The 26553-nt window shown below is 44.5% G+C and overlaps 1 protein-coding gene across 1 annotated transcript; it reads right to left on the bottom strand.

Annotated features, from left to right (window-relative positions):
• On the bottom strand, positions 1 to 24880 carry HEBP1 (heme binding protein 1). Its single transcript, XM_061205210.1, has 4 exons — positions 24724 to 24880; positions 16067 to 16205; positions 14114 to 14294; positions 1 to 594 (listed from the first exon to the last, which is right to left on the bottom strand). The coding sequence occupies exons 1-4, from the start codon at positions 24799 to 24801 to the stop codon at positions 417 to 419; spliced, it is 576 nt and encodes a 191-aa protein (XP_061061193.1). The 5' UTR covers positions 24802 to 24880; the 3' UTR covers positions 1 to 416.
• Between the last annotated feature and the right edge of the window lie 1673 nt (positions 24881 to 26553).

The following is a 26553-nucleotide window of genomic DNA, read 5'->3' as shown; positions in this document are numbered from 1 at the left end:
TTTAAGTCAAAGATCTTTATTTCCAGTTTCTTTTTAAAGAAAGCTCTTATAAGCATCAGAGATGAAAGATCACACGTAAATCACACTTCTTCCTCAATAACAAAAATACAGTTTCAATAATTTTTAAAAATCAGTTTTTAGGGATCCAGAGAGCTGGGAAAATGCTGCTGGGTTTTTCTGGTCTACCACGGAATTTTCTAAGTCATTTAGAAGGACGCATATGTATCGTGGGTGCCTTATTTCCCTCCACGAGAACAAGAGCCGCAGGATCTGGAACGTGCTTATTTCAGGAAATTGGCAGTGACTGACTGGCTCTGAAGGAAAGTCGGCTCTGCTGGAGCTGCACAGGGAACTTCATTTCCTCCTGGAGGAAGTGGGCACAGACGCAAGCATCCAGGGAGCTCTGGTTCAGCCAATTATTCATTGCTCTTCACCAGCCAGACCTCGTTGCGACGTCCGTAGGGCTTCATGGGAGGGTCATACCCAGTGCAGAAGTAGAAGTCACTCCGGCAGGTGGCTGTACCCTCCAGGCTGGTGCGCAGCTGGGCGGCACGAGCTACGTAGTCAGTTGCCCTGGCATAACCGCCAAACTGCCTGAGGACACAGAGCAAGTCACTGGTTCAGAAAGGACAGGGTCTCTGACAGAGGGGGGGGATTTCAAAAGAGTCACTCACTACTCTTAGACAAGCATGCTCTAGTTGTTAAAATTTCAGATCTGCCCCTTCCTACAGGGGTGGACTGAATCTCACTGAGCGTGAGCCTCGTTTGTAAAACTGGGATACGTTTCCTTTTTCTTCCAATCGGTTATGAGCATTAACTACAATCACGGATGTAAAAAACTCTAATGCAGGGCCTGAAACACAGTACATTCGGCCCTCTGCATCGGGGGGGGTCTGTACCCGCAGATTCAACCAACTGCAGATTGAAAATATTTGGGGAAAAAAAAAACGTTCCAGAAAGTTCCAAAAAGCAAAACTTTCAATTTGCCATGTGCCATCAACTATTTACATAACATTTACAGTAATAGGTATTATAAGTAATCTAGAGATGATTTAAAGTAGATGGAAGGACGTATGTAGATTGTATGCAAATACTATACCACTTTAGATAAGGGACTCTTGGATTTTGGTATCTGTGAGGGTCCTGGAACCAGTCTGGAACCAGTACTGTAGTCTGTACTAAAGGCGAGCTTCCCCTCCCTTTCTGAAATTTCCTGAAGAGATGGGAGGCTGACTTTTCCTAAAGCCATGGCTTTACCCTTTTCTCTAGCTCTCTCTGCTGCCCCAGTCGCCTCTCTTCCCTGCCTCTCTGTCGCCAGCTGTCGGGGAGGAGAACCAAGGGAGTTAGGGTGGAGCTGGAGCTCATGTTTCTCCCATTGCAGAGCAGTTCTAAGGACAAGTAGCAGCTTTGTTAAAAAACAGAGCTACCTTGTGACCACCTAGAGGGGTGGGATAGGGAGGGTGGGAGGGAGACTCAAGAGGGAGGAGATATGGGGATATATGTATATGTATAGCTGATTCACTTTGTTATACAGCAGAAACTAACACACCATTGTAAAGCAATTATACGCCAATAAAGATGTTAAAAAACAAACAAACAAACAAAAAAAACAGAGCTACCAGAGGCAGGGCCCCGAGGCAAGCTTTAAGCATGCCCCAAATAAAGAAATCACGTCTAATAAATCCCTTCTCCTGATCAAATCAGGAAAGCCTTCTTTTTTTAGAAAGTAAAGATGATTTTTCCTAAATCAGGCTTTTCTCTTGATGGCAGAAGGTGGAGACAGAGAAGCAATAAAGTTTGTCTTTTCACGACTATTATTCTCTCCTTACATAACCTGCCTTCGCTCCAAAATTCATCCCGTGACCTACCCTAAATATACCACTCTAAATCTGGGACTGGGGCTGCATTAAAATCTTTACTAGCGTCAAGCACATCCCCATTTCTAACAAGCTTTATGACTCAAAGGTCCGAACCTGCACCAAGCCAAGATTCGGCCAAATGCATTATTTTGGGTGGGGTTCTCTGACTCACGCTTTGCTCTTTTATAAGCGGTTAGTCATGCTCGCTAAGCATTCAGCACATTGATTACAGGGTTACTGCTTTGAAAATACCCAGGATTTCATCTCTAAGGAGTTGGTTATTCTAATGTCTAGACAATAGCTACAGAACATGGACAGGGCTGAGACCAATTTGGGAGACAGGAGGCTTGGTCCTTCAAGTTTTTTGAAGGAAGATTATAAGGCAGATGGAGAAAGGTGAGTTCTAGCTTCATTGAGGCTCAAATGAGATAAAACTGGGTTAGGAGGCAGAGGATGAATATTAAGGAAGGACTGTTCTGACAATAAAAGCCTGTAAGACACTGGGCTTATTTTCGAAGAATGGCTATAGATTGAGGACCACCTGTCTGAAACGAATCAGATGCTGGATGGGGGTGGGGTGGTCACGTGTTAAATGCCTCTGCAGCCCCCTCTCATGCTGTGCTACTAAGCTGTTTTCTGTGTAAATCGATGATGTCAGCTCTTTAAGCTACTGGTTTCTACAAACATCCAAAGGAGTGTCCTCAATTATCTTCATTCATCAGTTGAGAGGCAAAATGGCTAGTTGTGTGCTCACATCCTACCTCTGCCACCATCTAGCTCATGGTCTTGGGCAAATGCTTGCATTTCTCTAACCTTCAGGTCCTTCATCTGTTCAGTAGGAGCGAGGGCGTCAATTTCAGAAGGCTGTCCTAAAGATTAAGAAAGAGAAAACCACGCAAACTCCTCAGCCTCCTGCCCGCCACGTGGGAAACGCACAGCAAACAGTAGCTACTGTGGTTACTTTGCAGTTTGCTCAGAACATTCGTTCAGTTCCCTGACGCCCGAGGTGAGAGACATAACGGTGATGTAAAGTAAGATCCTGAACCGAGCGAGAGAGCTTAATGATGAAGAACTGGCTCAATTAACAACCTCAACTTCTCAGTGAGGCCTCCTCTCAAAATGCTTTCAATCTTGTAACCCCACTCCCCTTCCCCATTCTTCCTTTCCCCTCCCTTCTTTCCTCCCTCCCTCCCTCCCTTCCTTCTTTCCTCCCTCCCTCCCTTCCTTCCTTCTTTCCTCCCTCCGTCCTTTCCTATCCTTTTCTTTCTTCAGAACTTCTCACCTTCTAACATACTATATAATTTATTCTAACATACTATATAAGTTATTCATTGTTTACGGTCTGAGGCCCCTGGTAGAATACAGGCCCCATGAGGGCAGGGATCTTTGTCACTCTTTGCCCACTGGTGTATTCTGAGCACCTAACACACATATTAGACCTCTTGGCTAAATGAACAGTCTGGGATAAATGACAGAAGTTGCTGTCTTCAGGCTGATAGACCTAATGATGAGGGCACTTAAGTCTGTTGGCCTCCATCTTCACTCACTCATAGAATAAAATCTGAAGCACCTACTAAGGGCACAGTGGTGGGAATTCAAACAAACAAAGTGGAGGGACTGGGGCCATGTTGGAAAGGGCCTTGAAGGTCACGCTAAGGACTCTGAGCCTGACCTTAGATGCAAAGATGGACTCAGGAAGGGGTTTTAAAGTTAAGGGACTGCCGTGATCAGACTGTATTTTGGAGAGACCCCTCTGGGGTGGAGGGGTAGGAAAATGAAGGGAAGGGAGTCACGGGAGGCCAGGAACAGCTGACCGAGAGATGATGAAGGCCTGGACAAAGGCAAATGTGGGAGGTGAGCCTGGGGCGGGCAGAGGCCAGGGCGGGGGTGGGGTGGAGGGAGCCAAGGATTCTCCAGGGCTTCCAGTTAAGTCTCTGAATGGAAACTGACACCGCCAACCAGAATAGGGATTCGGGGCTGAAGAGTCCCTTTGGAGAGGAGGGGTGGGTGGGTTTCTCATCTGGTTTGGGGCATATTTCTCCGAAGGTGCCTCGATGAAACGAATTCGTGCAACAATTGTTGAGCCCCTAAGTGTGTGCTGGGCGCTGCGAAATCTCCCTAGACTTGGGCAGGAACTGGAGTCAGAGATACGACTGGGGAAAGAGACGGGTCTAGCGACAGAAACTTGGGCGTCCCCCGTGAGTAGGTGCTGGCTGTGGTCACAGCGAAGAGGGAGATGAGGCCCAGGTGGTGAGCATACAGAAAGGCAGCAGGCTGTTCTCAGAAATCCTGGTCCCCCAGTGCTGGGAGGAGGATGAGGGCTCGGCAAAGGCCACTGAGAAGGACCCACCTGAGTCCAAGGAGACCCGGCAGAGAGTGATGCGGAGAATGTCATCATCATTCAGGGATTCTTAAATTCATTACCAGAAAAAAAAAAAAACCCTTAACTTTTTATAGTTTTTCCCAGGCTGACTAAGATGCTCATAACGAGGATGAAAATTTCCCTATGGCTTCATCAAGGAAGCATTCTACTGGGAAACGAGCAAAGCTGGATGAGCTGCGGAACAGATCCACGTGTGCTCCCCGCTGCCAGTCTAACCAACTGACTCGAACCCCCATCACAGAACCGCACGAACAAGCCAGAAAACCAAACCCTCCCAGGCGCAGAGCCCTAAGATGTGAAGGAGGCCCAGCTCTGGCTGCCTCGTTCCCCGGGCTCAGCTTCCACGCTGCACCCCCAGCTCTCCAAGTCCACGGGCACATCTGAGTGTGAGTTAAGGAATGCTCGTAAAGCGCTTTGAGCTTCTCAAAGGAAAGAAACAGGAAGTCTATACATCATTTCTGCAAGCCTGTTAACAAGTGTCTAAGTCTCCCTCTTCAAAGCTGCTCACCACCAGGGCTCTGTAGTCGGAGCTCAGTATTCCCAAGAATTTGGTTACCATGGGAACCGAGGAAGGACACACATGCCCTGGATTCCAGAAATACAAAAGGAACTGCCTAAAAAGGTCTGGAAGAGTTGGGGTGGGAGGGATGATGCAGGCTTCATTGAGGTGGGATAACAGACGGAGACTTTGGTCCAAGGTCCGAAAAATCAGAACGTGTTATGTTTCAGGGAGTGCCTGGAGCAGGCATGCAGCGAGGAAGAGGAGAAATGGAATGACTCTGAGCCTGACCATCCGACGTGGCCTAGAACTTTCACAATCAACAGGTCAGCACAGATTTGTGGAGAGCCTGCCATGCACATAGCCCTGTGCTAAGCAGGAGAAGCATAAGACGAAGAGCTGATAATTCCACATCAACAGGAAAGAAGCTTAACACCGTATGACATTTCATTCAATCAGATTGAACCAGGCTTATCGAGTTGAGCATCGCTCAAGCAGGAAACACGCTCAAGAGCACAGAGCCGTAAAGACGATGGGGAAGACTTTCTACCCCGGCGAGGTCTAACTGCAGTGGTCAGGACAGAAACACACATACAGATTGGGCAGGGCAGGAGAAAACACCAGAACGGAGGTACACACAGAACGCTCTGGGGGCAGGGAACAGGGAAGGATTGGTTCTGACTTAGAACATGAAGGGGAGGATGCTATGGACGTGATATCAAGCTGCTATCTCTTGAGCGTCTCTTCTGATGCCGGCAATGAACAACATGACAAAAATTCCTGCCCTCACAGAGCTTCCAATGAGCAGAGGTTGGGCAAGGGCTGAGAGGAGCTGGGTGAGTGAGTGAAGGTCTGGGAGTGGATATTGTATGTGTGTGTGTTTGAGGCGGGGCTTGGGAGGTGTGGGTGGGATGCTCTGAGGCTAGGTGGACCCCTCGAGTGGGGCTGTGTTGTGGAGGACAGTACACGCCACAACAAGGCATTTTACTAGGCTTCACTGCCTGGCCAAACATTTGGGGACCCAACCCAAAGTCCACCCATCCCCCTTCTTATTTTATTACTATCTTGGGCTTGGTCCCAAACCTCAGATGTGCCTCGGGCAGAGTCAGGCGAGGCCCACAGCCAGAGCCAAACAGCAGGGGGAAGCAGTGCGATCGGTCCTGTGCTTTAGGGCTGGCGGTGACAAAAGGACATCTCAGAAGAGGCAGAGGTGGAGGAACTAGAAACACTGAGGAGGCTCAGCAACGGTTCAGGCAAGAGGCGATGAAGACCGTGGCCGTGTGGATGGAGGGGAAGGCACAGCCAGGAGGTGACTAGGACTCGGCCAACACTGATGTGGAAGATGAAGGAGTCAGGATGGATGTGAATGGGATGGGTAGGATGGAGGGGGCCTCTAGGAAGACAGAACACTGGGGGTCAGATGTGGGAAGGAATGTGAGTTCCATTCGGACATGCTGATTTGGGAGCCACCTGAGGAGGTTTACACGGCGATGCTGCCCAGGGGGCTTGGGATAAAAGGCGGCAGCACTAGCCATGTTGATCTGGGTTCATCCACCTGGAAATAGTGACTGAAGCCCTTTCCAAGTACTAGACTAAAGGGACAACTGAGCAGCTGTGAGGGGATGAATTAGGTTTTAGTTACAGAATCTTATCACTGGCGGGGCACTCAGAGGGGAAGGGGCTTAAATAGCAGAGGTACCCAATAAACATTTGTCAAACGCAACCAAACTTGCCACTTGGGACAAACGTTGCGTGCATAATTGTCGCACATCTGTTCAGATGGTATTTGAATTCCTCCAGGGCAAGGGCTTCAGCGCCTCATCATCTGTCCATTTTACTCTGAGACAGATTATGCCGGAATGTATGTATACATGTATTTATTTATTTATTTTATTCTATTTTTTGTTTTGGTTGTGCCGCATGGCATGTGGGATCTTAGTTCCCCGACCAGGGATCAAACCTGAGCCCCCTGCATGGGAAGTGTGGAGTCTTAACCACTGGACTGCCAGGGAAGTCCCGAATGTATTTATTTTTGAGTAGAAATAGGCTTCCCTATAATTTCAGTTCAGATACCACTTCTTATCTCTGGAACGACACTGTCCTGAAATATCTCGAGACACTTGCTTTTTGTCTGTTTTCCCCACTAGAATGTTTCTCCCACCTCAAGGGGCAGACCCTTTGCTCGTTCCCTGCTATATTTTCAGCACCTAAAACGCTTCCTGGCACAGAGTAAGTGAATGATGAAGATGTGATTTTTTTGACTGAATGAATGAATGTGGAAATGGCCTCGCCTTTGTCTTCACATTGAGTCTGAGGAATGGTTAAGACGTTTCAGGGAGCTGGATGGAGGTCAGGTAGGAGAGTTACTGATGGAAGGGTGGCAGCTGAAGCTGAAGCTATTGGAAGGGGCCGAGCTCTTGAGGGAGGAGAGTAGGAGGCAAGGTCCAAGACTTTCATTCATTTACTTATTCACCAGCTTTTCTGTTTTTAATTAAAAAAATTTTTTTAAAGAGCCCTCAAATCCCCCTTTTTGTTTTGTTTTATTTTTACTTTTTTTGGCCGCGTGGCTTGTGGAATCTTAGTTCCCAGACGAGGGATTGAACCCGCGCCCTCGGCAGTGAAAGCTCAGGGTCCCAACCAGTGGATTGCCAGGGAGTTCTCCTTATTCACCAACTTTTAACTGAGCACTTAGAAACCAGCCAAAGGCCCTGCCCGCAAGAACATTCTAGTGAGGGAGAGGACAGTAAATAAATGAACAAATAGGTATATAAAACAGGTGACAGTAAGTGATGTGACGAGAACTAAAGCTGAGTAAGGGGGTAGAAAAGGAAGGGGAGCTATTTTCAATAGGATGGTCAGGTGAGAGCCCTGGAAGTTGACACGAGAGCGCTTGGGTGTTGAGCAGGCCAAGTAGGCAAGGCTGTATTGTGTCACCCATGGCCCAAACCTCCTGTGACACAGATGAACGTTGGAACCCTCTAGGAGCTTGGCCTACACTGGTCTGTAGCTCTCCTAGGCAGTAATATGGGAACACCCTAGAGGCTTAGCAGTTGGACCCTTTCTTCCAAACTCCTCTTCCTCTAGGCCAAACTTCCCAAGCTGCTAGTGGCCTCAGTTAGGGCCTGGTCATTCAGAGAGAGAAGCAACATAGGCAGCCCTAGAGGTGTTGCCTCAGGGCCGACAAAGTGCTGTCACATGCACAACCTCGCTGGACCCTCCCGACACTGCGTCCTAAGTTCTATTTTATAAATGGAAAACTGAAGCTCAGAAACCCAAAGTTACAAAACTCATAATTATTAGAGTTCAGGTAGTAGCTTGACTTTTTTGTTAATTCTAGTGAAACTTGACCTAATTCTCAGAGGGCGGTGAAGTCAGGAAGAGAACAGGCTGGCATTCACTGAGTGTTTCCCTAACGTCCAGCAACATGCAGGCACTTGCGGATATTATATTTCATCCTCACAACAACCCCGTGGGGCGCTACTCTTACCCCCATCTCACGGATGAAGACACTGAGTCACAGAGAGGCTCGGTGAGATGCCAAAGGTCCTCTGGCCATTAAGCGGTAGAGCTGAGCTTGGAGCACAGGTCACCCCGACAAGGAGCTCCTTGTTTCCAGCTCTTTCCTTTATACCCAGACATTTCATTAAGATCATGAAAGTCTTGTTAACACCATCGAACCTCTCCTGCTGTTGGTCTCTGTTGAATTGCACTGAGGAGGCTGAGCTCTAACCTAAGTGGCCTTTATAGAACACAGAGGGAGGACAGTGGTCTGGAATGAGGCCATTCATCAAAGTGTGAGGACAACTCCGTTGCCTCTAGTGAATACTGAAAAAACTCTGATCACGTTAATTTGTCATAGCCTTCTATTCATATAAACAGTATTTGTAATACATACTGCTAATCAATGGACATCCCTTCACAAGGTCATAAAAAAGGAAGACTGAGTTGAGGATGCACTGTGTATTTGAAACAGTACTTGTGCCTTCTATTATGTCATCAACTCTGCCTTCCACAGAAAGGTACTTTTAAACGCACACTTGACTGTGCAGTGACACCTAGTGGCTAGTTGAGGAACGAACAGATGCTAACTTAGGATCCGATGCTAACAGGTTAAAAAAAATTCATTGAGCCAGGCTAGATGCCGTCTTTGTCACTTTCCTCTCTGTTTAGGTTGCAGTAAAGGAAACTTTGACAGACCTGGCTTGAATAGTACCTTTTAAAGAGATTCCCTTTCCCACCATAAGCAACCAGGGTTCCTTGGAGAAATGGCTAATTCCAGCTCTAGAGCAAGAAATGTCAAGATGTGCTTGAAATATCCGTCCTACCAGAAACCAAGGAAGTTACTAAAGATTACCAGGGTCATGTCAAAAGGACCAAGAAACCAACTTGAAGAGGTTCCCACTGGCCAAAGACGGGACAGTTTGAGCATCAGTGAGAATAATAACTGCAAAGAACTGAAACATCAATTATGTTTGAATTCATATGTTTATATTGGTACTCAAAAACCAGAGATCAACACTGCCTCCCCTTTGGAGGATGTTAAGAAATGAAATCATTATTCTGAAAACTGATAAAGAGAAGGCATCAAGCTAAAGAGAAGGTACCTGGCCTTTTTTCTACAACTCTATCTCAGGGAAACCAAATAGTAGATGAAGGGAAGTTTCTCTTTACCAAAGTACTCCGGCTAACAAATGAAGAAAGAAAAATAGAGAATATTATCATTTGACAACCTCTAAGGAAACATGGCATCTGGGAAATGGTGATCTAAGGTCACTAATATCACAAAAACAGAGGCAAGCAAACATCATGAGCTCCTGATGGAGGTACACAACACCATCTTTGAAATAAACTTGCCCAAAACTCAAACTTGAATCTGATTATGCCTCTAGTTCTGACTACGAATTTCAGGCAATACAGGGGCAGAGAAACATGTTAAAATGCCACAGTAAGGAAACCAGCAAAATTCAGACTGTGGGAAACACTAGGATAAATGATCCATAAACGGCAAGGAAAAATGAAAACGTGTGGTGGTGAGAAAATCAACAGAGAAATAAAAGCTTAAAAGATGTACCAACCAATTGCAATGGATGCATCTTATTTGGATCCAGATTCAAACAAACTGTAGGAACAAATTATGAGCTAGTAGGAGAAAACTGATCACTGGATATTTAAAATTATTATAACAGTAATGAATTGTTAAAATTTTAGGAATAATAAGATATTATTTTTGTATTTATTTATTTATTTATTTGTTTATTTATTTTTGGCTGTGTTGGGTCTTCGTTTCTGTGCGAGGGCTTTCTCTAGTTGCGGCAAGCGGGGGCCACTCCTCATCGCGGTGCGCGGGGCCTCTCACTATCGCGGCCTCTCTTGTTGCGGAGCACAGGCTCCAGACGCGCAGGCTCAGTAGTTGTGGCTCACGGGCCCAGTTGCTCCGCGGCACGTGGGATCTTCCCAGACCAGGGCTCGAACCCGTGTCCCCTGCATTGGCAGGCGGATTCTCAACCATGGCACCACCAGGGAAGCCCTATTTTTGTATTTTTAAAAAGTCTTCAGTAGTCACAATGAAATATTTATGAATGAAATAATATAATGCCTGGAATTTGCCTAAAAATAATTTAGGGTCGGGACCAGGTTGAAGTTGTGAGGATACACATGACACAAAATTGGCCTTGAGTTAATTATCATTAAAGATGAGTGATGGGTACGTAGGGTTTCATTTTCCTATTCTATCTTTCTATAAGTTTGAAGATTTCCCTACTAAAAAGTTAAAGGCAAAAGAAAAAAACTGGACCAAGTCATTATCCTGGGTTTGGAAAAAGAAATGATTAGAAAATAGTCCGTTCTGCTTGAAGTCTTATGTGACCTGATTTAATCATGTCAACCTCATTTCTTATGAAATAAGAAGGGGCAAAGGGAAAGAATAATTACTGAAACCTACTACAGGTCATAAACATTAAGCAGTTTATAAATAGCATCTCAGTAAATACTGAAAGATAGTCTCTAACAATAATACTATGAGGTAGATTATATTATCAACACTTACAAGATGGGAAAACCAAGTCTTATAGAGGCTGAGTAACTTCCCAAGCATCATCCAGGATTCAAACTAAAATATACTTGTTCATCATATTACACCAGGCTGCCTCCCAAGATGCAGGAAAGAGGATAGAGAGGACAGAGTGGGAACTAGGAGAGGACAGAGTGGGAACTAGGATGAGACAGCTGAGACACCTGGGGCTCAAGATTTAAGGAGGTGCTCACTCTCAGGGCCAACCCTACCTACACTTGGACAACTGTGAGACTGAGTGTCTCCTTATATTTTGCACAACAGGTGAGCCCGCTTCCTCACCCTAGTCCAAGCCCTGGGAAAAGATAGTCTAGGTATTCTTTAAATAGAGTTTGCTTTCTCTGCAGCCTCTGCAGTGAAGGCTGGAAAGTCTGAATGAGGGCTGGAGCAGAAGAGGTGGAGGCTCCTGTCACACAGGAGGATTTTAACAACTGGGGAGTCACTGATTACCTAGAAGAGACCTGGCTTCTGAAGGGAGGTTGAGGCCTAAAGAATAAAATCATGCAACCCCTTGCACCTGTTATTCTCTAAAGTCAAGGGAACTGGACCCCAAGTAAAGCCCTGGAAACAGGACTAGAATAATAGGATGCACATGTGCTCTGCTCAAAGGCCCACAGACCATGAATAACTAAGGCGGTAGCAGTCCGGCTCTGGCAAATGCTCCCTGCCCTTCTGGCATTCAAGGGGAGTGTGGGGTAAAAATGAAGTATCTCTAGCCCTTTATGCTCCCCAGATATTCATGACCCCAAACTACAGATTGACTTAGATATTCTCTGAATCTCCCAGAACCCTGCTGTGGCTAATGTAGGTGTTCAGCTTAAGCTGAGGGGATATTCTCTATATCCAAATCAGTTTGGCAACTGGCAAAGGCGTTTACTTAGATACAGTGCAAATGTTTGTGTGCTGTAGGCTGAAGAAATTCAAGAAGAAAGTCAGTACTCAGTATTTCTTAATTCATCAATAATATGAATTTAGAAAGAGAAATTAAGAAATAATCCCATTTACAATTGCATCAAAAAGAACAAAATACCTAGGAATAAATTTAACCAAGGAGGTGAAAGAGCTTTACACCGAAAACTATTAAGACATTAATGGAAAATCTGGAGAAGACACAAATAAATGGAAAGATATTCTATGCTCATGGATTAGAAGAATTAATATTGTTCAAATGTTCATATTACCCAAAGCAATCTACAGATTTAATGCAATCCTTATTAAAATTTCAACAGAATTTTTTTACAGAAATAGAAAAACAATGTTAAAATTTGTATGGAACCACAAAAGACCCTGAATAGCCAAAGAAATCTGGAGAAAGAAGAACAAAGCTGAAGGCATCACATTTCCTGATTTCAAACTATATTACAAAGCTATCATAATCAAAACAGTATGGTATTGGCATAAAAACAGATACAAAGATCAATGGAACAGAACAGAGAGTCCAGAAATAAACCCAGGCATACATGGTCAACTAATTTACAACAAAGAAGCCAAGAATGTACCATAGGAAAAGGACAGTCTCTTCAATAGATGGTGTTGGGAAAACTGGACAGCTACATGCAAAAGATTGAAACTGGACTACTATCTTACACCATACACAAAAATCAACTCAAAATGGATGAAAGACTTGAACATAAGACCTGAAACTGTAAAATTCCTAGAAGAAACCACAGAGGGTAACCTTCCTGACATTGGTCTTGGCAATGATTTTTTTTGTATTTGACTCTGAAAACACAGGCAACAGAAGCAAAAATAAACAAGTGGGACTACATCAAGCTAAAAACCATCTGCACAGAAAAAGGAAACCATCCACAAAATAAAAAGGCAACATATTAAATGGGAGAAATTATTTGCAAATCATATATATGTAATGGGTTAATATCCAAAATATGTAAAAAATTAATATAACTCGAGAGTAAAAAAACCCAAACAATCAGATTAAAAAGTGGGCAGAGGATCTGAATAGACATTTTTCCAAAAAAGATATACAAATGGCCAAGAGGTACATGAAAAGGTGCTCAACATCACTAATCAGCAGGCAAATGAAAATCGGAGCCACATGAGATGTCACCTCACACTTGTTAGAATGGCTATTATGAAAAAGACAAGAAGTAACAAGTGCTGGTGAGGATGAGGAGAAAACAGAATCCTTATGCACTGTTGGTGGGAATGTATATTGGTGCAGCCACTATGGAAAACAGTATGGAACTTCCTCACAAAATTAAAAATAGAACTACCATATGATCTAGCAATTCCACTTATGAGTATATATCTGAAGGAAATGAAATCACTAGCTTGAAGAGGTATCAGCACCCCTATGTTCACTGCAGCATTATTTACCATAGCCAAGGTGTAGAAATGATGTAAGGGTCCACAGACAGATGAATGGATAAAGAAGATGTGGTACATACATACAATGGAATATCATTTAGCCATAAAAAGAAGGAAATCTTGCCATTTGCAGCAACATGGCTGGACTGTGAAGGCATCATGCTAAATGAAATAAGTCAGAGAAAGGGAAATACTGTATAATCTCACTTATATGTGGAATTAAAAAAAACAACAACTGAACTCACAGATACAGAGAACAGATTGGTGATTGCCAGAGGGCGGGGAGGTGGAGGGTGGGAGATCTAGTTAAAGGTGGTCAAAAGGTAGAAACATTCAGCTATAAGGTAAATTAGTTCTGGGGATGTAATGTACAGCAGTGACCACAGTTAACAATATTGTACATTGTATCGTATATTTGAAAGTTACTAAGAGAGTGGATCTTAAAATTTCTCATGGGGACTTCCCTGGTAGCGCAGTGGTTAAGAATCCACCTGCCAATGCAGGGGACACAGGTTCCAGCCCTGGTCCGGGAAGATCCCACATGCCAGGGAGCAACTAAGCCCGTGCGCCACAACTACTGAGCCTGTGCTCTAGAGCCCATGCTCCACAATCAGAGAAGCCACCGCAATGAGAAGCCCGCGCATCGCAATGAAGAGTAGCCCTTGCTCGCCACAACTAGAGAAAGCCCGCATGCAGCAACGAAGACCTAATGCAGCCAAATAAATAAATAAATTTGTAAAAAAAAAAAAATTTCTCATCTCAGGAAAAAAATTTGTAACTTTGTTTAATGAAGGATGTTAACTAAATGGTGGTAATCATTTCATAAGATAAACATATATCAAAGCATTATGTTGTATTTTAAACTAATGCAATATTATATGTCAATTCCATCTCAAAACTGGAAAAAAAATGCAAATGCTCACTGCAGATGATTCACGTGCTACCCGTGTATGCCTAAAGGATCGTTTCCTTACGTGGAATAGACAGTGATGCCTTCCCTGTCTTCGATCTTAATGCTGTCATCGCTGGGAGCTGGTGGGTTGCTTTGAAACTCATTTGGAATCCGGAACCAGACTTTTAATTTCTTCTGTAGGGACCCATCGGCACTGGGGAACACGGCAAAGGAAATAGGAACTGTCATCCCCATCCCGATTCCTGAAAACACAAAACCCCACAGAGGGACGTGGGTGTTAGAGACAGAACCTGCTCAGGCCCATGGACCATCTGCTGGTCTCATTCTTCTTCCAAGACAATATTTGTTGTTCTTGAAATTTATAATAAGTATTTCAGGCATTAAAACATATCATCAGACACAGACAAAACACGTCTTATTTGTATATATTGGAGGTAAGAGCATAGTGATTCAACTCGTCTGGAAAAAATTATTTGGTAATATATATTTAAGACTGTAAATATATCAGTATCTAATTACTTCCTAATTGTTGATTTTAATCTAATTGTTGATTTTAATGAAGTAATCCAAAATACGGAAAAGGCTATAGGTAATAGGATTTTCCTTGCAGCAGAATTTATAATTGTGAAAAATTGGGATTCATATAAATGTTCAAAATAGGAATATGTCTAAGTAAATTATAGGCACATGATGCAATTTGATTTATCTATTAATAGTTATGCTTAGGACTATTTAGCTACAGTGTAAAATAATTATGAAATAAGTGACAGAAGCAGGATGTATTGCACAAACACTATGATTACATTTTAAAAACCTATTAAAAAGCCCTAAAAAATACATTCGAAGACGACAATGATTATATTAGAAAAGATGGATTAGGGGTGCTGTTTTGTTATTTTCAAAATTTTTTAATGAGTTTATAATTTTTACACATATTTTCTTCTAAAGAAAATGTTATGACAGTGCTAAGAAGGAAAAGATTTCTTCTTGACCTCCTACTGGTCAACTTATGTCCAAAGCCTGATTACTTTGGTCCTAGTAAATGTTACTAAGGTTAATACTAGTTTCTAACTTTCTCAATTATCAACTTGAGATATATCCTAAAAATTCAACACATTGTCTCTTTTTTCACTTTGTGTTCTGACCCATTTTGGGTTTGCACTGATTCCAAAGTGCAGGACAAATTAGAGAGCTAAAGAGTTAAATTCATATTTAAATATGGTTTACATGCTAATAGGCACACTGAAACTTCAGGCCTCTCATTTTAAAAACAGGGAGGCAGCCAGCACAGACTGCCAAGTCTTTTTATTTATTTATTTGTTTGTTTGTTTATTATTTTTAGGCCATGCCACGCGGCTTGTAGGATCTTAGTTCCCCGACCAGGGATCGAACCTGGGCCCCCGGCAGTGAGAGCGCTGAGTCCTAACCACTGGACTGCCAGGGAATTCCCACGGACTGCCAAGACTTTAAGAGGGGAGCAGCCTAAGAATTCTCAGGCTCTTTATTTGCCAGAACAGAGCCAGGGACCCTCCATAATCATCACTCACTGACCCTCAGTATCCCCACACAATCTGAGCTACCAGGGGGCTGACTCTGGAGATTTCCAGCCTGGGGGCAGAGGTCTCATGTCAGAAGCTGGCCTTGTTCTGTGGCCTGGCTTATCGTGGGCACACCTTACCCAGTCCACCAATCCAAAGACATGATAAGCAGTGTAGGGTTAAAAAATAACAAATAAACAAACAAAGACACAAACAAACAGCGTGTGTCTCCACACCTGGGAGAGAAGCATGAACTCAGTGCTACTGAGTGGGGATCCCACAAAGTCGGGGGAGGCTGGCATAAAGTCAGTGGGTCTCCCCAGAGCCTCCCTGCCCACGGAGCACAGCAAGTTCGCGTGCCACTGAAACAGGTAGTGACAGGTGCCTTGTGGTCCCTGCCTGTGTTTTCCATCGAGGACGTGAGACTATGCAGCCCTGGCCTATGAGATCAGGGCCAATCCTTCAGGGATACTCACCCTTGTCATTGGTGCCTCCCACATACTTCATGACTTTGGGCATTGCTTCCCGTAGAGCCTCATCCACAGGCTTATCAGTCACTTCCACTGTGGCAAACTTCCCACCTTCACAGGCCCTCTCCTCATAGGAGACCTCTCCCTAGAGGCAGAGAATATGCAGCGCTTAAGAGATATAAAGTAGCAACCTGTGATGACTCTAGAAACAGTGAAAGTCCAGTGACCAGAGGCACACACTGCTAGGGAACTTTCCATAAAGAGCCCAACTATGGTGACAGGGAAGAGACAGGCCAGAGTATGAAGGGCCATGACAAACAGATTCTGAGATTTCTTACAGATGTAGAGACAGCAGAAAAAGCTTCATATAATCAATATTCACAGAGAAATAACAGAAGATATTACAACCCAAACCACCCAGAACATCCCCAGAATGCTATAAAAATAGACTGTTCTGAGATCAAAGAGCTCTGGGAAATTAAAAATATAACAGACAGGAAAAATTCAGTGGAAAGGCTAGAAAAGAAAATTGAAGGAAATATTCTAGAAAGTCAAGTAAAAAGGCAAAGAAGTAGAAAATAGAAAAGAAAATCAAAGGATCAAGCCAAGAGATCCAACCTCTGAATAATAGGAAACCCAGGAAACGAGAAGAGAAAATTGCAAAGGAGGAAACAAAGAAATACAGCAACAATCCCACAAAACTCTATGGCCCCAAGATTAGCCTCAATCTAGTAGAAGGGCTGCAATTCGAGAAGAATCAGAGTAGTTCTTTTCACACTGTACTCCCAGATGCAATTCCTCTTCCCAATCTGTCTCACTAAGTCACACCCCCCCATGCCCCTCAATGACCAGCTGCACTGTCACTTCCCCCCCAAACCCTTTCTCCTTGGCAGTGATCCCCTCTCTGTGTTGAGTCTCTGACCTAAGGTCATTACCCTTTCCCTATAGACCCACACAGCTCTCTTTCACCCCTCTTCCTCCTCCTCACCATTTGATGTCTCATATGAAATAATTTTGTATTCCTGAACATACTGTAAGGCAGTGCTTTCAAACTTTAAAAAAAACCCACAATCCATAACAAGAAATACATTTTTTACACCACACCCTATCACGAACAAACACGTTTGAAGCAAAGTTTCACAAAATAACACTTTACCCTTATGGACTGGATGCATACATGTCTTTTCTTTTTTTTTTTAAATTGAAGTATAGTTGATTTACAATGTTGTGTGTGTGTGTGTGTATATATATATATATATATATATATATTTTTTATCAGATTCTTTTCCCTTATAAGTTATTACAAAATATTGGGTATAGTTCTCTATGCTATACAGTAGGTCCTTGTTGGTTACCTATTTAATACATAGAGTAGTGTGTATGTGTTAATCCCAAACTCCTAATTTATCCCTCCCCTCACCTTACCCTTTGGTAATCATAAGTTTGTTTTCCATGCCTGTGGATCTATTTCTGTTTTGTATATAAGTTCATTTGTATCATTTTTTTAAAGATTCCACATATAAGCGATATCATGAGATATATATCTTTGTCTGACTTACTTCACTTAGTATGATAATCTCTAGGTCCATTCACGTTGCTGCACATGGCATTGTTTCATTCTTTTTTATGGCTGAGTAACGTTCCATTGTGTATATACACTACACCTTATTTATCCATTCAACTGTCGATGGATGTTTAGGTTGCTTACATGTCTTGGCTATTGTAAATAGTGCTGCAGTGAACATTGGGGTGCATGTATCTTTTCGAATTATGGTTTTTTCTGGATATATGCCCAGCAGTAGGATTTCAGGATCACATAGTAGCTCTATCTTTAGTTTTTAAAGGAACCTCCATACTGTTCTCCATAGCGACATGCCTTTTCTTTCTATCCTGTTTATTTCTATTCTGCTCTACTCAAGTGAATTTTAGTCTAGTCCACTAAAAGAAAAAAACCCTTGATCTATATTGATTTTACTCTCTGGTAATGGAACACCAGTACAGTTTGAAAAATCTGCTAGAAGGTCTTTGTGAACAGAAACTATACCCCAGAGCTTTACATGTTAGATGCTCAAAAGATATTTATTTATTGATTAAGGAGGTGCCTCTCTTACTAATGATTATAAAAAATAGACACATGATAGAGGACCTGGCTGCCCCAGGCTGGTCAAACAGGCCTTCCTACGACATCTTAGACTGAAGATTCAACTTCCAAGGGGATATAATGAATCTCTAGAGGAGGGTAGGACTGTGAGTGGCCTACACAGTCTGAAAAAGTACACTTAATATTATAATCTTATACCTAGAATGCAAAAACACCCATTGTTTTTGTAATGCAAAATTGAAGGACAGTAGTGAGAAAGGGGTCAGGGAAATCTGAACATAAACCCTGAGTGCCAATTTCATATACTTCCCTCCACATGGGGCAGGGGAAATTGCACCAGACCAAGAATCGAGAGGCCACAAATTGGCCTTGACTTTGGGGCACTGTGCCTACTAATTCCGAGGACTGCTATGAGGCCCTCCCCTTAGTCTGACACTTCCAAAGAGCCTTCAGTAGCAAATTGTGTTACGTAAACTTGGGGTATTTTGCTCTTTCTGGCTCCGTCTGTCACAGCAGAGACCAGACCCAGCCTTCTTTTGAGGTCCCACTGAGTCTTGCCACTTAAAATGTTTTAAATTCCAGAGATGTCACTCTGTGAGTCACAGAATTTCAGCCTGAAAGAGGTTTCAAGGTTCACCCAATCAAACTAATTTTACCAAAGAGGAAATGAACCAGAGACACTGAGTTGCCCAAGACCACACAGCTGCTGAGTGGTGAAGCTGGAACCAGAATTCAAATCCCCAAACTCTGGTCTAATGCTTGCCACAAGGCTCTATGCTCCACAGGGGATGAATTGGGTGTTTTTTTAACCTCTTTCTGTAGCTACTGAGGTAGTTATTTCTGACAGACATTTGTAGGTTCGTGTCACACTCAGAACAGGGCCATCAAAAGTCATTCAATGCAGCTCCTTCTCTTACAAATGAAGAAACCAGTGACCAATTCTCACGGGAGAAAGAGCTGGCTGGCTCTCCCCTTTGTTTTCTTTCCTTCTTTTATTCATTCAACCAACAACTAAAGAGATGAAAGACATGGTCCCTGACATCAGGAGGCATGGTCTAACAGAAGTAGCCAGGAAAACAGGTTATAATCTGACGATATGTTTAAGGGGAGAGGCGCTCCAGGGCAGTGTGGGAGCATGGAAGAGGACCACCTAGGTTAGTTTGGGGGACATGGGTGTCTGTTTACAAGTTTGGGTAGGCCAAGCTGAATTTGAGGTGCTTACAGATCGTCCAACTGGACATTCAGTCACCGATGCATTGATTCATCGAATAAACATCTACTGAAAACCTCTGCCAGGTGCTACAGATTTGGAGATTAATATGATACGGGAAGTCTAGTTGGATGGTGAGAACTACGTAATTATTATATGATGTAGTAAATGCTCTGATAGTTTAGGGAGGGCAATTTCAGGTAGAGGGCACCCTAGGGGTAAAAGCAAAGAGCTGAATAACATTATGATGATGGCGAAAAATATAAGTAGTTCACTGCCACTGGAGCAAGAACTGTCCAGCAGGGCATGGCAAGTAAAGGAGGCCAGAGACTCTGGCAGGGGCCAGATTTCCGAAGATCTGAAGGCTCTCACAGGGAGTTGGATTTTGAAACCATTAGTTCAATGACGGTGATCTGACAGCAAGTCCATTTCATCTACCCCAAATTAGTTCAACCTACTTTTGTGATCTAAATATAGGGTTTTGCAGGCGTGTCTGAGTCTTGAGTGAGCATGTTCTCAGATTGTTCCCCGAGGCAGGAAAGTCCACGGCCAGAAAGGAACGGCTGCCGAGAAAGGAATCCAGTTTGATTCAGGGAGCCCAGACCCATGATAAGTCTACCATCCTTTAAGGCTGAGCTTAACTCTACCTCTTCTTCCTGAATGATCCTGTCTTCCCATGAACTTCAAAGACAGGTGACACTAGAGCTGGAAGGGTGCTTACAAATCCATTGGTTCATCTGTCTCTTGTTACAGATGAGCAAACTGTCCATTGTACAGTTGGACACATGGGTCTGGACTCAGCAGGGGCCTGGCTCAGTTAGAATGCATCGGCATAAGGGGCAACCAAAGCTGGGAATGAGGCTGTGTTGCCCAGGGAACATACACAGAGCATTCTATATAAATTAATCACGTTAATTAATCCCCCGCCTAAAAGCTGTCATTCACCAAGTTCTTAACTTATCTGTGATGGTCCAGGCACCACTGAGCTTCTTCCTACTTTGCCGGCCATACCCCGAGCACCTCCTCACTGGCCTTCTGCTATTTCCTTCAATGCCACGGTCATTCCTGCCTCAGGGCCTCCGTACCTGCTTCTTCCTCTGCCTGGGGGATTCCTTTCCTGTCTCTGCCCAATGAATCCCCACTCACCCAACAGGTCCCAACCTAAAGAGTCACTTCCTCAGAGAGGATCCCAGTTTAAAACAGGTTCCCCATGATATTTTTATAGGCCCTTCTATTTTTACAACATAGTATATTGTAATTATAATTACAATGGAATTATAATGGAAGATAATTACAATGGAAATTGTGATGGAATAATAGTGTGTTTAACCTCCAACTGCAATCGTAAGCCCCATGGGGTCAGGGACTGTCTGTATTGTGTACCGCTGTATCTCCCAGCATCTAAGACCACGTCTTACACATATATATAGTAGGCCCTCTATAAGGATTTGTGGGAAAGGAGGCCGTGGAGTGAAGCCTGGCTTTACTCTAATGAAAAGGAATATGGTAGCCATAGCTGGCTGGAGAGATGAGAACCTAGCCTAACTATATATATCCACCCTGGAGGAAGGTTGCGCCACATTGTCTGAAGGTGGTTCTCCGACAGGTACTGCCTGTTTTCACAGCATCTATGTCTGTAACTTCTCATTTGAACCACTGGATCACTATGAAAATTTAGCTTTGAGAGATGGATATTATCCAACTATTCTGATTTTCCAGGGAGCTGAATTTAAATAGAGTTCTATTTCTGCAGAAAATAAAGCACCTAAGTTAACACTGTTAGCACATGTGATTCTTCAAATTTAACATCTTGAGTGCATTTCCTTGTTACGTGTAACAAAATAATGGCCTTCCCTCACCCCACATTCAGCTAGCTTGTGCTCCCACGTCAGTAACTAGATGAGGATTTCAGCCAGTGGCCACAAATAGCAGTTTTCAACATTCAGTGGGAACCCTGGTCAAGTTCAAGTCCCAGACAGAGATGTTGCAAGAATGCCTCTTGCTATGAGATTTGCAAGGTCCTCTGCAAGGCTGTTTTTTTTCTCTTGCCACCTGCTGTGGTTGGTATACATGCTGATTTTGGAAGCCAGCTTTCTCACTATAAGAAAACAACAATAATTATTATAATAATGATCAACCTAATTGAGTACTTTCTATGTGTCACGTATTATTTTAAACAACGCTGTGAAGAAGTAAGTGTTTTTATCTTCATTTTCGGATGAAAACAAGAGGCTAAGTAACGTGCCCAAGATACAGTGGCAAGAGGTGGGGTAGTGGGGTCCTAATCAACGTACACAGTCTGGAAACAAATCCCATAAAGATGTCCATTACTAATATCAGTCCTGCTCTCAGCACCCACAAGACCCACCCAACCCCACACAGAGAGCTGTGCGTCCTCCTTCCTCCCAAAGCAATGCAGAAGGACCTGATAAGGTCCGCAGCAGCCTGGGCCTCCCCACCAGGTGCCTGGAATCAGCCCTGAACATCTGGTTGAGCCTGACTTTGAGCTACGTGGGGCACCCTGTGTAATATATTCATTCACCCAGGAAAGTGAACAACGGTTTCTGACCCAGACTCTTTCCAGGAAGAGAGAGATCATTTCAGAAAGAGGCTCTCTTCACAATAACAACACCCTGAATTTGTATATTTTTTAAAAAAAGATTACAAGGATCTTCGACTGTTTAATTAATTGTCACATAAGGCATTGTCATTCTCATCTTACAGCTGAGGAATTTCAGGGTTCAGAGTGGTTGAGAGGTTAAGTAACTTAACCCAAATTACCTGGAAAACTAAGGGAAAGCTAACAATCAAGTGCTAGGTATTTTGTTGAACAATTTATAATTGGTTTTCTCCTTTAAATTTCAAAACAATGTTATAAGACGTGGATTATTATTTTCTCTCATGATTAGCATCAGAGAGGTTAAATGGGCCGTGACCACGAAGCTAGTAAGAGTGGAGCTGAAATGAGTTCCAACATAACGATATTACTACATTTATAGGGTGTATTAGTTTACAAATCATTTTCATGTTTCTTAAACAATTTAATATTTCTAGCAACTCTGGGAGTGGATGGGGAAGATATTTTGATACCCTTTCTACAGTTGCAGGCACTGAGGTTCATTCAGGTTAAATGATTTGCTTCAGCCTGGTAACAATATCCCGTATGGCTCCACATTCTTATCAAATGTTGAGGGAAGATGCTTATCAGGGAGCTGCATTTATCCCTGGAGACACCAAATCAGTGGCAGGTGACACTGTACTATAAGGGGCTAACAGAAAACCAAATGACTGGAGTGTTCTGAACAGAGGCACCTTGATTCAGAGAATTGATTTCACAGATCATAAAAGAGCTGAGATGCCCAACAGGGACAGTAAAGCAACCCTGAGGTTAGTAAGCGCCCTACAGAGGTAGAGGGAGGGTGATCTTTTACCTGAGCTCAGATACCTGGATCACTTGGTGAGAACCAGAACCACGGTGGCCTGGCTAGCAAGAACTGGAGCCCCAGAGAAGCTCCTGCTTCCAGAGACCTGATAGGGAGGAGAAGGAGAGGGAGAAATACCCTGGCCTCTCCCTTCTTCCTGCCCTCCTATTTCCCTCTAGTGCCCCCCACTGGGAGCCCAGACCCGCAGCCTGCATTGCAAATGATCGTTAACACCAAAGACAAAGTGAGCCCAATTCTACTACAGAAAGGAAGTACTCTGCAAGCTGTGGGTAACACGTGGATTCCTCAAGTGTCAAGGCCAACGAGGACCCTAGAGATCATCGGGCCGAGTCCACAGATTGGCATGCACACAGGCGACATCCCACCACAGACAGATCTTCCTGCCTACCTGACCCGCAGGGTTTACAAACATGTGTAACAGTTAAAAGTGACACAGTTGTCCTACTTAAAACCATAGCCTCACCCCTAACACTCTGTAGTCCCTCCTCCCCTTCCCTGCTTTATTTTTGATCACAGCACTCATCACCACCTGATACATGAAATATTTGACTTACTTGTTCATTAGTCACTAAAGGAGAAGTTCCATGAGGACAGGGATTTTTGCCAGTTTTGTCCACTGCTTTATCCCCGTTGCCTATAAGAGTACCTGGCCCACTCAACAGTTACTTGTTGAATGAATAAATTTTAAATTTCGAGATTTCACATGAAGAGTCTGGATTGCTGGTTTTCCTTAAAAACCCAGCAACCCTGGTTCACATCATTGCATGACAGCTGCCTGGAATTACCCTTTGCAGATGGGGACTTGAGTTCTCTGTCTCCAACTTGCCTCAGTTCGCACCCTGCCTTATAGTTTGTCACTCATTTTCATTATGCGCCTGGCTGCTTGTAGGCACCTGAATAGGTCACCTTTGATCAGGGCTAAAGTGCTTATTCTACATATGGCTAAGGAAACAGATAGAGACAGATGAAGTAGCAGGCCTCTGGCTATAGCTGCTTGAAGAGTCCAGACTCTAGTTGAGGGCTTTTGTGTGATGATCAATGTAACGGGTACCTGACTTTGGCCCCCCAGACAACACGGTCCTTTAAAAGATGAAGCACTGGGCAGGGAGCTGAGTATACAGCCGCGAGGTGCGCAAAGTACCTGCCCACAAGGAGATTATCACCTAGTGGCAGATTTCTTGTTTTCAGGGGGCAGTCCAATTTGCCTGGGTGAGCACTAATGTTAATTTGGGGGAAAACTGCAATGATGCCCTCCTCACTCATCCTGTATTCTAGGCGTCCAACTCCCATAGGCCAACAAGCCATTTGACAGCTCTGGGCCTTTGCATGGGCTCTTCTTGTTTCTGTGCATTCCTGCACATCCCTGAGGCCTAGCTGACGGCACTTCCTCTGCGCAGGCCCCACTATCACCCCCTGGCAGAACGGACTGCTCCTTCCCCTGCGCTCCCGGCCTTGAACAGTTACCTCCTTCGCAGCGCAGATCTTGTTCTTTTATATTCAGTTCGCCACCAAGGACAGTTTGGGAGTTTCTTAAGGACAAGCACTTTTTCAGTCTTTCCTGCAACCGAAGGCCTCTCAGCGAACAAATATTCATAAAGTTTGGAATGTTTAAATGGACGAATGCATTCAAGAGGCGCAGTCCATCTCGGTAAGCTGGGATTCTCCCCTCAAACCCATCCTGCCTCTTTGGCTCCCCTCCTCCCAGCAGAGCCCTTCGCCCAGCTGCACCCGACCTCCTACTCCCCTCCTTCCCAGTCCAAGCGCTGGGCATCGGAGGGCCGTGCCCACGGCAGACGCCAGAACGCACAAGCCCGGGCACATTCCTGCCCCACCTGCCCACGCTCCAGCCGCGAACAGGGTGCGGTGGGCGCGGCCCCCCTTCCGGTCCCCGGCAGCCCTGTGGGCCTACCTTGTCCCCTTTGCTCAGGATCTGCCAAGGCCAAGTCTCTACGCTCCCAAACAGCGAGTTCTTGATCATGCCCAACATGGTGTCGCCGCGGCGCTCTGGATGCGCGGGTAGACGCTGTGTGGCCGCTGCGGCTGGCGTCAGCTGGGCTACCCGGAGGGGGGGGGGGGAGGGCGGGCCGTGGCGAGCGGGGAGGGCGTAGCGCGACGAATGGGCGAGGCGAGCGGGGGGGGTGGGCGGGGCGCCTCGGGCTCCGCCCCTCGGAACGCGCTCGGGGAGGTGGGACTCAGCGGGAGGGGCGGAGCAGGGGCCGCGCTCTGACACCTCCCGGCCGCCCGCCAGGGGCGCGGGGCGGTGGGTAAGCAGGTCGTCCTCTGCTCGCCCTGCCTCCTGTACTGGCTCTGACCTCTTCGCTGGGGGCCTGAAACAGATGCGCCCCGGTGTGGGATTTAGGCAGCGGTGGTGAACACCCCTCTCCCCACCCTCCCATACTGTCCCCCGCCGTGTCCTCTCTCAGGTACCTGGGCGCTAAACTGCAGAACTTTCGGATTCCTCGCGTGCTTTGCCGGGCCTCCACCCTCAGGCCCTGTCCCCAGGCAGGTGCTATATCAGGTTCACAGTCTTTGTAGCCTCCGCCCTTAGGGACCCCTGGCTGCTGCATCTCCACCGACAGATGTCCTATTTTGCCCTCCGCCCCTGCCACCTCTCATCCAGACGATTGAAAAAGCATCTTAACTAGTTTTCTACTTAGCACTTTGTTTCTCCAGCCCGTTTTAATCACAGATTCTACGTTAATTTCTGAAATCACAGCTTTGCTCATTCACTTCTTCTGTTCAAAACCTTCTAACCAATTTTATTACCATTTATTGTCTGCTCTCCCTGCCAAATACTTTACAAATATTCCCTCTCCTCCTCACAGCACTAAATGTATTTTATAGTCATTTTACAAAGGAGGAACCGAAACTCAAAATAATTATGACTTTCCCAGTAAAGTGACTTTAAAAGAATAAAGTGACTTTCCCAAGGTCAAAAACCAGTGTGAGGTTTGGTCAGGATTTGAATCTGTGACTGTGGTTCAGTGTCCATCATGCTTTTGTTGCACCCCTGTCACCCAAACTTTTACAGATCTCCATACACCCCCTGAATTCTGCCATTGTGCCACTCTGACGTCTCCATCAGGACGTCCCCCGCTTCTAACTCACCCCTTGAAATTCGACTTCTCTGAAAATACAACTTTCACTGTGTTTCCAGGAACAATGTGCTCTTTCTGTCTGAACTCATGGTACCATTTTGTTTATTCAAATGTTCTGTCCACATGAGGATTCTTTCTGCACATTTCCCCACTGGTTACACTGTCATCTGAATTTATTAAACTAATTGTTAGCCTAATTTGTGCAGGCTGCTCTGACCCAACGCTGAGGAACCACTTGCTGTTCCTGCCTCTTGGGAAAGAAGACCTTGAACCTGAGCCAGACAGTAGGAATCAATAATGGTGATGCTGATGACCTCCAGTTTTGTGGTAACAGATATTAACTTTATTATCTACGGATAAAACGATTTACTTTTTGGCAAATATCTGTTGATTGCTATTAAAGAAATGGCCATTTAATTATTTTATATTTTCTTGGCTCTTATATAAGAGGCTATTGATTATAAGAGGCATGTTATTTTATGTGCTATTAAGATAGAAAACAACTGCTAACAAGTAAACTGTGATGTTCAATTGATTTTACAGCATCCAGAGATATTAAAGTATGAGGTAGCATGCAGCTTACAATTCATGAGAAACTATGTTGCTTTGTAAGAGTCCCTGAGTATTTTTGCTGCCCATAG

This window comes from Eubalaena glacialis, chromosome 11 (genome assembly GCF_028564815.1).
Source record: "Eubalaena glacialis isolate mEubGla1 chromosome 11, mEubGla1.1.hap2.+ XY, whole genome shotgun sequence".
Lineage (NCBI taxonomy): Eukaryota > Metazoa > Chordata > Mammalia > Artiodactyla > Balaenidae > Eubalaena > Eubalaena glacialis.
Note: the sequence above shows the minus strand (reverse complement) of the source record. Positions and strands in the feature narration are given on the sequence as shown.